This window comes from Dermacentor silvarum, chromosome 11 (genome assembly GCF_013339745.2).
Source record: "Dermacentor silvarum isolate Dsil-2018 chromosome 11, BIME_Dsil_1.4, whole genome shotgun sequence".
Classification (NCBI taxonomy): domain Eukaryota; kingdom Metazoa; phylum Arthropoda; class Arachnida; order Ixodida; family Ixodidae; genus Dermacentor; species Dermacentor silvarum.
Window position 1 is genome coordinate 23,551,162 of NC_051164.1, and position 13,415 is coordinate 23,564,576.

Sequence of the window (13,415 nt, forward strand, 5' to 3'; positions counted from 1 at the left end):
GCCAGCTGACAGTCCCTGTGACATTTAGTATTTTCATGTGTGTGGAAGATTGCGAGCACATGCTTACATTTCTGAAACGGCTTGGTCACGAGGGCTCCAGTGCGCACATGTTGGCCCAAGTATATAAGAACATTAAACCCATAAATTAAGTTCCAGAATTGAAAATCTAAAGCACGCCTTTGGAAAAGCCAGTGCACCAGTCGCGTGAAAAGTTTGGCTTTATACCCGTAAAGTCTCGGAATTAAAATCCATACGCTCCGTAGATTCCGTTGCTGCTGTGAGATGCCGCAATGCACCCGCTCGCTATCAAAAAGCCCTTGAAAGTTTGTGCTCGGACAGGGCTCCCTGCGTTATGTGACTCCAGGTGCAAGGATGTTGCCACGAAATCCATCCCGAGTTCACAATGTTCGTGCCGAAATGTCTTTTCGAGCGTGAAAAAGACATTGTAGACAAAATATAGAATGATTCCCGGCGCCGGTGGTCGTTTTGGTCGGCGGTGCATGCCAGCATGAAAAAATTTCGGGGGGGGGGGGCTTAACCCCATCAGCGTTCGCCCCCCCCCCCCCTGGCTACGCCCCTGTATGTGGGCCATTCCCAATTCATCCATCACAATTTGGCAGCAGATCCAATATGACAAGCCAAACGCTTCAAGCAAGTGGTGATCCACACGAATGTTTTCATAGCGTCCTGCTAGGATTGCATTGGTTATCTTTGTTGGAAGGTATCTGGAGCTTACATCATCCTCCATGGATGTTGGACCCACTCTAGAATCAGGTGAGTCAATGTTAAATTTGGTTATGGACCTTGACTTCTTCTTCAAGTGCTTGTTTTATCATTCGGTCCATACATATGATCACTAGCTGTGGTCACCGCAATGTCATGATACCTTGAGGGTGCTGATCCTATGGCAGGTTAAACAAGCACTAAACAAAAACACTAAATCAGTTTACACTGATAAAGTAGTCTTTCAAAACTCTTTATTCATTAGCTTTGCAGTAAGTGTCGATGTTCAGTACTTATTTAAGTACATGCATGCTATATGTTTATCTATGCCATGTATGCAAGGTAGATGCTATACTATTCAACCACCTCAGTTGCTCAAACCAGGTCTTAAGTTTTCGACTGAATTATTCCTCACAATTCTCGAGAATTACAGACCGCAAGAAAAAGTAATCAAACATTCAATTCATAATGCATGCCTTCGATCTTAAATGTTCTCAGACTATTAGAACGTGGAAAACAATCTGAAAGTTACGTAATTTCACTAGCGTCGCTCCTTACGGGCAGCATGGTGCTGTGTGATGCCATTACAAGCCCTACACAGCGTGTTAAAACTTTTAAGGGTGCCAGAAATATTTCTGCACCCGCGTATAGTTAGAACCCATCTGAGGAGTTTAAGCACAACGCTAAACTTTGCTATCATTATCAGCGCTTCTTTGGCTGCCAGGTAAAACAGCCAATATTTCTGGTATTTGGGCTGGTGTGGTACAGTAAAACATATCAAAACTTGGTAAATTCAGCATTTCTTTTTGCTCCTATAGAATACAGTGCAGATGTAGTCCATCGTTAATGATAAAAATATCAACTAGGTCTAAGCAGATGGCGTCAAAATCTATGACATCATACGAAATGGTGCAAGAACTTCATGGTGGCGTGGCCACCCGCTTTTCGTTTTTTGTCTCTTCTGCCTTACTAAGCCTCCGCTCACCATAGGAGTGACATTTTTTTGGTGTTCTAGAAATGTAGTTTACTAATACAGCTCAGGCTAACTTTATTTTTAGTGTCCCTTTCATCGAAGTAGAAGTGAGCTCAGTGCTAGCAGCGCTGGCAGAGGACAGATCGCGTGAGCTGCGTCGTTCAGCGACTAAACAGTGTCCAGAAAGCATGGAGGCATCATAGTGTTACGATCCTCTTTGGCGGGAGAGTCTGATCCTTGGTCAGTGATGCTGCAAAGTTGCTTAGACCTGTTATGAGTGCTATTTTCCTAACTTTACATACAGGCACATGGGGCAGAAGCTTGGAGGTTGTCAAAGAAAGTTGAAAAGAAGTTGAGGGCCGCACAACGAGCGAGGGAAAGAAAACGTTAGGCTTAACATTAAATGACAGGAAGAAGGTGGTGAGGACTAGAGAGCAAACGGGGGTAACCAATATTTCAGTTGACAGGAAGAGGCAGGAATGAAGCTGGGCAAGCCATGAACTTTGCGGGGCGGATAACTAGTGGTCTATCAGAGTTACAAAATGGCTCTCAAGAGAAGGGCAGCGCAGTAGAGGAAGGATAGAAGATGTGTTGAAATGAGGAAATTTGTAGCCATAAGATGGGGCCAGCTGGCACAAGACAGGGGTAACTGGAAATCGCTGGCAGAGGCCTTCATCAGTGGACAAAAACAGGATGATGATGATGATGATGATGATGGCATAATCTTGATTTCATATAAATTTATCCTCGCAGGCCCCCTTGTACATTATATGCACATCGCCTTCAATCCTTTCCAAAATTAACTTGAAAGTGATTACGTAAGATATTCATCGTGGACATAAAGTGTTATGATGCTTTGAGGAACTGTATGGAAGTGGTTTAAGCATATTCTTGCCCTCAGTTTTTGGTAAAAGAAACACTAATTTGATATAAACCACTGAGTAACCACACACAAGAAGCACGCACAAAATGCGCCTTGAATACTGCAAGCTGACATGAAAATTTGGCATATAACATCAACATGCCAACCTGCCACACGATGTGTTCAAATTCCAGCCAGCATCAGAGACAGTCTACGTATACAGCTAAGGAGACATCTTCGAGCCCAAGTAATGGAACGTGCTTGGAACCACCTAGAAGACGTTTATGCGAAATGACACCACCTGGTGCCAAGAAGAGAAAGCTAAGAAAAGCACAGATTATCGTTGTATTTTAACACTTTGCGTGTGTGAACCTATGTGTGAACTTAACTTACATTAAGTGCATAGGAGAACGCAACTATGTTTCCTTGTGCACAGATGACCTTCCTGTCCATTTTCCAAGCTTCCTGCTCAGCTGCCATCTTGTTCGGACAGCAAAGTAGCCTGCATCGTTTTTGACTTCGAGGCTGTCTTTGCAAGGCTCTCTTCTTTGACGGCTTCGTCAGAATTGGAACGAGACTCAAGATGGCCGATGTCTACTTAGTCGTCTACTTTGCAGTCCACGGCAAGTATTGGAACACAGGCAATGTTACACCTTGATCTTTGTGCTTAAGCAAAAAAAAAGAAAGGTTTTTATGACAAGAAACATGGAGAAGATTAATTTCCTGATGTAGATAGAGATGCTGCCTTCTACATCTACTCAAGGTATTCAAACATAATTGGATTTTTTATGTACTTAACATACCAATGACCGACTTCAAACACAGTTATGGAGAGTATCAGCTTGCCCATAAACTTTTTACTACTTACGGATTACCAGGTTACCGGAGCCGTGGATAGTAGCAAAGCTTATAATGACATCTTCCAACATCCGAGTACAATGTGTTTGAGGCATTCTTGTACTGCGTGGGTATTTCCATCAAAAGAAAATCACTAAAGGATTGTGCGCCAACGATTATGTCACTACCAATGCATTACATCAGCAGTTCAGGAAAATATGGTAGGTCACTGCAGCATCAGCTTTGTATGATAGCTGGTTATTGTATTTGTATGATCGTAGGTTATTGTGTGTCTTATGATAAAGCTATGGGCCTAGCCTTTAAAGGAGGCTAGATATCTACAAGGTGTCTGTCAAGGTAGTATCTACAGCGTAGTAGATAAATTTTACCATCTTTGGCATCTTTATAAAAAGCACACCAAATCTCAATACATGACCATATCTGTAACCTGCCTCCACTGAAATGTGAACGCCTCTGCTGGCATTTGAATCCGTGATGCTATTGTAAGAAATTTAACACCACAGTTATTGAATCCCATGTAACAGGTATACAACTTGATCTAAAATGGGTGTGTTTTATCACGTGCTCAACCATGTGGACCATTATTTGTATGAGCTTGAGACATAAGCTGACTTATACTTGATCTGTTGCACCAAGCAACAACCACAAGCTAGCCATTCGTCAAAACCAAGCACATGTACTGAGGCTGTCTCAACATCGCCTCAAAACTGGTTAGGTGTGGTCGAAATTTTGTAGCTAAGTTTGAAGAAAACAACTGCACAGTTAATCTAGATTGTTAGATGGCCCTTTTAGAAACTGCGCAATGTTTGCTTTATGCCAAGAGATGACTTAGGTGCCAAGAATACAGCAACTGAAAAGGCAGCGCAATTCTTTATTTGTATAGCCTGCAATGAACAGGGTTTTCCATGCAGAACCAGCAATCTCAGAGACCATGCTCTGTTGCGCACTACTTCCTGCTTCAAGTTAGTATTTACGAATTTTAAAAAATGAGAGATATTGCTTGATAAATGATAATACCATATCTTCACAGTAGCAACACCAATATTGCCCTATCAGCATTCGTCACTCACAATAGCTATGTTCTTTGCACAAGTTGGATGGACAGCTTCACTACACCACCACTTGCCCCATAGACCAAAATAAAGACAAACAAAATTTTGGACACCTTAACAGCATGCCATTCAATAATTTCAACTCCACCTGCACAACCTTGCATTATTCTGCCAACGACTGGCACAGTAAGAGCTATGTTCTTCTTTTGATACATTCTCGGTGTCTCCTCTAAACTGAAACTAGAGGAGCCTAGTCAATCCGGTAGCTGTCGACTACGCCCAAACCACAGGACGAACTGGCTGCTATCTTTCAATTCTTAATGCTTAACATTTCTAACTGTGTTAAGAGAGTGTATGACATATAGTTCTGCACATCTTTCTTAGTAAATGGAACTCTTGTTAATCAGAATGTATTTCTCCGGTGTCTTCAGTTTTTGTTTAACGAGATTCTGCTATATATACATATATATATATATATATTACTCATTTACTACCAATTTATAGGGGTGCAAAAATATTCAAAGCCTTCAAATAATGAATCAAACATTGTCCTACTTGATTCGATCATCAATTTGAGTGGTCACTATCCATAAATTCAAATATTTTTAACAGTTTTCGAATATTTCATAATTGTCAACTGTACTGAATTAAAGATCAAATTAGAGCAAGTGTACAATGAATTTAATCCCCATGGCCATAGCAGGTATGAAACCCGAGAAGTTGAATAGTGGAGCAGGCTACGTCGCCCAGGGAGCCAGATTTGACCGGCTATTTGTACTCTCCAAAGACAGTACCACATTTGTACTAATTCAGCTGAAGAGAAATTTCGTTGAAGTTTGTTTTTAACTTAATACTCTTGTTAAAAAGAAAAAAAAGGTGGAGCCAACTTGCCTTGTCAGCCTGTCGTAGGCAGTCGATGCGTCGCATCTTGCCCTTCTGGTCGGGGTTGCTAAGCACGCAGGCGGCCCGCCGCTTGCCCGTGATGCCCAGCACAAAGTCCTCGCGACATTCCTGTGTGATGTCCTTGCGCAGCTTCCCCAACAGTCGTGAGGCCCACTTCTGTTTGACCTCTGGACGCTCACCCTGTGTGCACAATCGGGTGGGGCCAGTGACCCTTGAAAATCACTCTTGAACTCTTTCTTCGCATCGGCGGTTCCAGTCACTCATCCAGATTCTCGAAGGAAGTAAAGTCACCTGCGCGCGCCATCACCTCTGCGGTCTACACAGTTGCACTTTTGCTGAATTGATTGTGCATAGCTCTGCATACTCACCCACGAGTACATTGACTTACCCTTGCTCCCAACTCATTTCACAGGGGTGAGGTAGAGCATTACTGAGCGTGTTAGCGGGACGCGAATGTGAACGAGAATGAGTTCCATTGAAGTGGCCGTGACAGCCCCTTTGCAGCAAGTTGTCTTTTTGCCCACTTCTATTTTTCTTTCTCTTCATGATTTGCACATTTCAATTAAGAGAACAGTTCATTTCCTTAATGCCTTCCTTTCCTTTATGGTCTGTTGGTTTCATGTGGTTTTAATACTCTAACGAAAAAATATAGCCCCATTGGTTCTCTTTGTTCTTCCCGCTCACGGTTAAGTGCTATTCCACTGGAAAATTTCGTCACATCTTGTTTTGCTCACGACATTAAACAACGGCAAAGCTGCGACAGGGGATAGTTGGCGTGACTTCATGGCTGTGCGTGCTGCCAAGTTCTTACGAAAGACTGGTGAAAGAAGACACAAGAAGACAGGGTGATGCGCGAACTGACAGCTGGTTTTATTCTATTGTTTCCTTTTTTTCGGCCCCATTTTCTGTTATCGTCTTTCAAGTTCGGTACACAAGACCCATGCCGGAAGAAAAATAAACCAATTGTCAGTTTGCGCATCACCCTGTCTCAACGTCTTCTTTCACCAGTCTTTCATCAAAACTTGGCAGCACGCTCAGCCGTGAATTAAACAAGAGAGCTCTGCAAGGTACACAGTTTTCTCCATCGAAAAAAAAAAATAGACAAATGAGGCAGCTACAATTAATTCTAATGAAGGAATAAGCAAAAAAAAAATACACAAGAAATGGCACTAACATATGACACCTCGCAGGACCAAGGGCACTCTCACTAGCAGTGAGCTCTCAAAATATACTTGAGTGTGCCTATAGTTTAGGAATGCATTTTACATCATCTTGGATCACTCAAGCTTGCAACAGTTCGAGCAAGAATGTGTTGCCACTTCAAGGAACTTTAACTAACTGACGCTGACTTTATCATGCTTGAGCTCAGGCTACAAACACTGTATTTTGAGGTGCGGTAACTTCTACAGGGATCGCACCTACAAAATGCAGCAAGTACTTCCATAGTTTCAAAATAAAGTTCTGAATGTATATTCGCCACCGCCAATCTGGTTGCATATTACCTGCAACCGATTTTGCTCCATTCGAACAGGCAGTCAACATGAACAATGAACAGAATGCTACACACCAGAAGTATGCCTTAGCTTGGACTCCTGATCGTTTCACATTCACGGGACTGACTTTACTGATCTTACTATGCTCTATGTAAAACTCAGCTTAACCAACAAAATATGTTGTTTCACTCATTCACAGAACATCAGCATTTTGCATAGACTTTTAATAGATGGTTAAACGTTGAAACTAAGTCCGCTTTGGTAGGGGAAGAGCATACTTAAAGGCCAAATGAAGGAACCCCCTTATTATCTCGTGAAAGTGCATCTGACTAAAGTAATTCTTGATCCTGAAATGGGTTCTAGACAATTGATCTTGCAAGACAATTCCTATAATGATGGTACACTGTGCATGACAATGCACTATGATGTCCTAATATTTACGACTGATATAAAATATGGCATTAGTACATAACAGCATGTAGACAAGGGGCTGTATAAGAATGTCATGTCCTGTTTTCACTCCAACCAATGAAATACTAATAAGGAAAGACAAGGAATAATAATAAAAGAGAGAGAGAGAGAGACATTTCAGCTGGAAGTGAGGTAGAACAAATGGATAAGAAGTTTGAAATGGAGATCAATACAGGGAGCTGCTAACCATGCAATGCACGTATTTCTGTAACCGTCACACCGCGGGCACCTCAAAAACTAGTTTTAGGAATGCTGGAGAGAACCATTAAAAGTTTTAGATGACGGATAATTCTTGCAAAACTATCTGCATTTCTTCAGAGAAAAGTGATAAACAAAAACAAACCCTTATTATGGCTAAATTTCTGCCCTTAATAATTTTGTGCGTTCAAACCATAGCACGGATGATACCCCTTTGCAGCGTCACAAATTTCATGGTATTTTTGCTCACTTTAGTCATTGTTATGCAAGAGAGATCTACAGATTTTGCCGGGTTTTGTTTATCTTCAAACGCAGTGCACTTTTTTTTTTGTCTGCAACCAACTCATTAGGTACTCACAAGCATTGCCAAAGTATCTGATGTCACATGGACCTGACGCAGGAATTTAAAAATAATGTTCCACCGTCTTCTAGTTTTGTGTTGCTTATAGCGCACTGAACCCAAGCTTAATATAAGGCTGACCTAAATGCCAGCTCCCCAAATTTAGGCTATCAACCTCACTTAATACAGCTGAACCTTGATATAACAATCACAGATATAATCAGATTATTGGATATAATGAACTAAATATAGAATTACCTTGCTGATATCAATATGTAATGGATATATGCGTTATACAAATACTAGATATAATGAAGGTGTTTTCGTGCTGGATGCGACTTCGTTATAATCAGGTCCACCAAAGCTTAGTAATTAGGTGTTTTTGAAGATTATATTTTCCTTGGTGAGTTACCCTCCCTTTTTCATATCGGGTATGCCTGTTTCCTGCCTATCTTGTGGGCTGATCCCATAAAAGAGAGGGCCGATCTTGAAGTAGTGCAGTCAAAGAATGTGGGCCGATCCCCGTAAAAATGTGGGCCGATCATGAAGTAGCGCAGTCTAAGAATGTGGGCTAATCCCCGTAGAAAATGTGGGCCGATTCTGAAATAGCGCAGTCTAAGAATGTGGGCTAATCCCCGTAAAAATGTGGGCCGATCCTGAAGTAGTGCAGTCTAAGAATGTGGGCCGATCCTGTAGGTAGTAGTCTCAGAATGTGGGCCGATCCCAGTAAAAAAATTAAAACAGTCTGACGCTCTTCCTACTGCCCTCACGTGAGGGGTGGTGCTATAGAGTGCCATGTGCAGTGATTCCGCCCCATTCTTACCCCTGACTCGCTCATGAAGACATTGTCTTTCATCAGCGTCAACTACAGGTTGAATCGGCTTACAATTTTTTTTATTATGCTCCCATCAAAATGTGGCTGTCATAACCGGGAATCGAACCCATGACCTTGTGCTCAGTCAAAGAATGACCCGAAGACAGTCAACTGCTGCAATTGGCACTCTGAAGATTCCATAAAAAGAGTTGCAAATGTGCATCTATTTGCCATCATGGGTGCAATGGCACACTGCATACAATTGAGTCTGCTTCACCTTAACTAACAGACGATCAACATTTGAAAACTTATTTTTTGAGCTTTCAATGCACAGGAGTTTACTGGTGTCCACAGTGACCACTGAATGCAACCAAAACAGGAAAAATGATGATGCTAGATTAATCAGGACAATGAGTCTTGAATTGTACGAATGATTCTAAAGGTTGCAGTAGGTTTCTATAAAGTGTAGTAATATATAACATACCAAAATACTGCACAACTTCACTGTCAGTCGCTGGTCACGAGACTTAATTCGTAATACTGTGGCAGAGCTTGCTGTACCATGGCAATTTGTATCATGGTACAAAGATGAATGAAGGACACCTACCATGAGGCTCTTTTACACATAGAAATCATTGTAGTATAGTAAAAGAAGGGATGAAAATCTTCACTTTAAAATATATGGTACAATGAAACACAATTTTTTAAAAGCCATGCTTGACTTCACTCCTACTATGTGGGCTCGTAGCCCATGTTTTGATTATACTCCATAATTTCAATACGGATTGGTTTCAATGATGATTAGGATTGTCCATAACATGGAGTTACTAGTTTCCCCAACTGTAAAAGCACAGGGCTCTGCAATGTTGGAGGTCATCAACACCGCTACCAAGAACTCGCAGTGTGAAATTTTAACGTCATCTGCCTTTTGAAAAGCATTTAGTAAAAAGTAAAAACGAAATAGGACTTCGCAAAGTCATGTATAACAGTAGTATGTATGTATGTCGACTTCTGGTAACATCAATGCAAAATGCAAGATCACATAAATACACATATAAAATGGCAATTTCAATTACCTGGGTCTGAGAAATATGCTATCATATCAAAAACACCTTAACAGTAACAGTATCTGACATGACCAAAAAAGAAATAAAAATAAGTCCAAAGAGGAAAAAATTTTGTTTGTATATGTCATGTGCAACCAGCCTTCAAGAATGTTGGTTGTTAAAAGAAACATGAGTGTCACGCATCTAAAACAAAAATTTGATACAAAATTATGCAAAATATCTTAATATGGGTGAACGATTTCGAAGATGTCTCCAGTGAGCTTAGGTAAAAGTGCAACAGCAAATTGGCAAATGTATGGGCACAAGTGAAAGACCTCTGCTCGCTTGTGAGTGAGTGCATTCTTGGCGGGAACCACCTTCTCTCTTTATTTATTTTTTTACCCGAGGCAGCATAGAAGAGTGGTGGCGGTGGTGGGGGGGGGGGGGGGGGGGTGCTTTTGGCAAGCGCCGTACAGTTTATGTGCAAACATTCAAGGTGGGATCCAGTGGCCCACAACAAGGCCCACTTGGCCGGACACCAGCTAGCTGAGGGGACAGTGACCGAGGCGCGCTATTTCATGACACCTCGGGCATGACCTCGACTTCAGCCCCCCGGTGGGGGCTTCCTCTCTCTCTTTTTTTATGCTTGTACGCATAACGCCGGGTCGCGCGCACGCACTCGACACCACGGTCTTCATCAGCTCGTGGCGCTTTCCCCGCTGGCACGTGCAGATAAACCTTTCGGCAGTCGAGTTATATAGTGCGTGGCCTTCGTGTCACACTAGCTGCGATCGCCGCAGTGCGATGCGCACGTTACGGCGCGCGCATATATATCCGCAAGCAGCTCGTCGACGTCGAGGGTCAATCCGTAACGCGCGTACGGGCCCGTCTCTGTGAACCACAATATCGTCGGCGCGAGGTCTCCGGGCGGAGCACAAGTGCTGTTTTTTCCGAAGGCGACTATATAGCTGTTACCGCGGGGGAATCGCCACGAGCCGATAGGCCGCAGCGTGTTCAAGATTGCGCGCCTGCCGGAGGGAGGCGAGGGGGGTGAGGACCTTGGCAGTGCCGCTTGGTAAGGGGAGGGGGGGGGGGGGGTGAGATGTAGGAAGCAGCGAGCGAAGGGCGGCTGCCCGGCGGCTCTGTGTCAAGGCCTCTGCGCGCGCGCGCGAGTCCGCACCTGAAGCTCTTCCTTGCAGCGGCGCTCCTCGTCCAAGCTCATGCGCTTCTCGTGCTTCTTGAAGTACTTGCGCTTGGCCGCCTGGAGGTTGAACCAGGTGTACGAGAAGGCCTTCACATGAGGCAGGAGGGCCTCAATGAATGGATGGAATTCATCCTGCGACAGCACACGCGGAAGAAAAACATGCGCGTTATACGCCGCGCCGGCGGCGGCCAAGGTGAGCGGCCCTGACGTAACAGCCAGCAGCAGCAGCAGCAGCGCGCACGGCGTCACAGGCGGCCAACCTTGGGCGGACCGGAAGCGCGCGCTTCTGCTGCTGCTCGTTTTGCTGCTGGGCCGCAGACCTTGGATGCGGCGGCGGTACCCACCAGAGGCATGCAGTCCCGTGAGAGCTGGGGAAGGCTACAGCTGGCCGGTATGCCGCACGCCACCATCGGCTGCAGGCCGCTGGGCAGGCAGTACCACGACGAGGCAGCGGCTCCGCTGCGACGCCTGCGCGACCAACACACACACACACAACGCGCGTTGCGCGCAGGGTCTCTCGATTACGAGCCGCCAAGGCCGCCCCACGATAACGGCGCCCAAGGTCCGGCGCCGGGGGGAGGCCACGAGCTCGCGCGGCGCGGCAACGGTCCCGAATGCGCGGTGGGGTCCGAATGTCAAGGGCCGGACCGGCGGCGGACCATCCGCGGAAGCAGCGGTGGTAGCAGTGGGTTCGCACCGGCGGCGCGCATTTCAAGGTTGCTCATCGCGCAGCACCGCCGGGGGGGACCCGGCCGCGCGCGACGCGCGTCTATTTCGAGGGGGGCGGGAAGCGCCGCTAATTCGGGCTGCCCTGGAAATAAACCTCGCTCGCGCGCGCTTACCTCATGGCTTGGAGTCCCCGAGGCGGTCCGCATGGGAGCTCCGCGGCGGAAGCGGCGGCAGCAGCGCGCGAGGGCCTCCGCGAAACTGCGCCTCCAAGGATACCACATTACACAAGGACAGTGCGGCAAACTGGCCGGCCTTGATCGAGCCCGTTCCCTTTTGGGAGCGCGCCCTCGGGACATGGTCGCCCATGACGAGGCGAGTCGCCTTGGCGCTTCCGAGCCGCCAAGGCGTGCAAGGTCGGCCCCGTTCAAGGCTCGGCTGACATAACTGCCGCACACACACACGCACAATCCGCGGGGACAAGCAGACGCCGCGCGGAAGCTGCCGTGCCGCCGACGTCGCTGCGGTCGCGGGGCAAACCCCCCCTTTCGAGAAACGCGACACCGCTCGGACACGGGACCGACCCCCCCTTCCTAGCTGCTGCCACCGCGCACATCGCCGCGCGCGCGCCGCGTGCTCAGCTTTCACGGCGGCGCGCGGCGCGGCCCATAACGGGCGATCCGAAACCAGCGCCGCGAGGAGGGCCCAAGGGCACACGCGGGCTTAAGCCTCGCGATCGTGCGTAGAGCCTAGGCCTAGCGCTCCGTCGCCGCCGGTCACACCCGGGGCACTGACGAGCGTCGAACGCGCAAGCAGCCAGCGCGGCGCCGCTGACCTGGCTTGGGCCCAGCAGCCGGGGCCGCGGTCAGCCTTTCCAAGAGACGGGGGTCCGCGCGCGGCGCCGCGCCCCGACGCAGCATCGCGCGCCAGCCAAAGGAGAAAGGCACACAACACACTCACCATGCTCTAGCGGCAGAATCCAAGGGGCGGCACGCGCATCCTTTCCGGGCACAACACTTGGCGCGGGGGCGACTCGGTGGCGGCAGTCGACGACGACGACGGGAGTGTTATCACAGAAAATACGCACGCTCCTTCCGGGTTTTCCTCGCAGCGATACAGACACACGTCAGAGAGAAAGGCCACCGACGAACGAACGAGCGGGGTCCCACGGGAGCACCGAAAAGCGCTGCGCAGCCTCTATCGATTCCACTGATCCCGGGACGAGCAGATGATGGCGGAGGATGAAGAGCAACTCGCCGGGCCAACCAAACAAAAAGCTGCGCCAAAATCAATGCGGATTTCAACTGTGGCGTAGTACGGGCCAAATAATCGCCGCAGCCGCTGCAGTGGGTCGCTGGGCGTGCGAGCGAGCGAGGCAGCGAGGGAGGAGCGATAAACCGGCCCCGAGCCGTCACTCACCGCTGCCCGGAGCCAATGGCGGCGCGCGAGGCGCGTGACGCGCGGCGCGTCACGAGGCCGGGGGGGCGGGACCGTCGCTCCACGTGAGGCCGCATCACCCGCAGCGCGCGCGCGCGTCGGTGGTCGCCGTCGGCTACCGAGGTCGTTCCTCAAAAAAGAAGAAGAAAGCAAACGAGACAACCATTCTCTCTTGCGAGCCTGCTTTGTGCGTTGGATAACGCAAACCCGATCGGGGCCCCCGAGATAAAAACGGCCCGAGAAAGGAGACGTCAAAGTTCGCCGGACGTCGTCGCTCGAGCGAATAAAAGTGGACGTTGCTCGCGTTGTACGGCGCAGCGCTAGCAGCAGCGCAAGCAGACGACGCCCGAGCGCGGACGTCCCGGGAGTCGAAGA

At 47.3% G+C, this 13,415-nt stretch overlaps 1 protein-coding gene across 5 annotated transcripts in view; it reads right to left on the bottom strand.

The window, feature by feature from the left end:
• Positions 1 to 13,163, bottom strand: part of LOC119434053 (nuclear factor 1 X-type) — a 74,648-nt gene extending 61,485 nt beyond the window's left edge. For 2 of the 5 annotated variants that reach the window (XM_037701361.2, XM_037701362.2), the window contains exons 1-4: positions 11,780 to 12,532; positions 11,282 to 11,405; positions 10,914 to 11,069; positions 5,360 to 5,551 (exon numbers count right to left, since the gene is read on the bottom strand). In XM_037701361.2, the coding sequence (XP_037557289.1) occupies positions 5,360 to 5,551; positions 10,914 to 11,069; positions 11,282 to 11,405; positions 11,780 to 11,784 (477 nt within the window). In that variant the 5' untranslated portion in view covers positions 11,785 to 12,532. Of the gene's footprint in view, positions 1 to 5,359; positions 5,552 to 10,913; positions 11,070 to 11,281; positions 11,406 to 11,779; positions 12,533 to 12,563 lie in introns of those variants that run through there. The other 3 variants (XM_037701360.2, XM_037701358.2, XM_037701359.2) reach the window with 2 other exon arrangements.
• Positions 13,164 to 13,415: the final 252 nt, after the last annotated feature.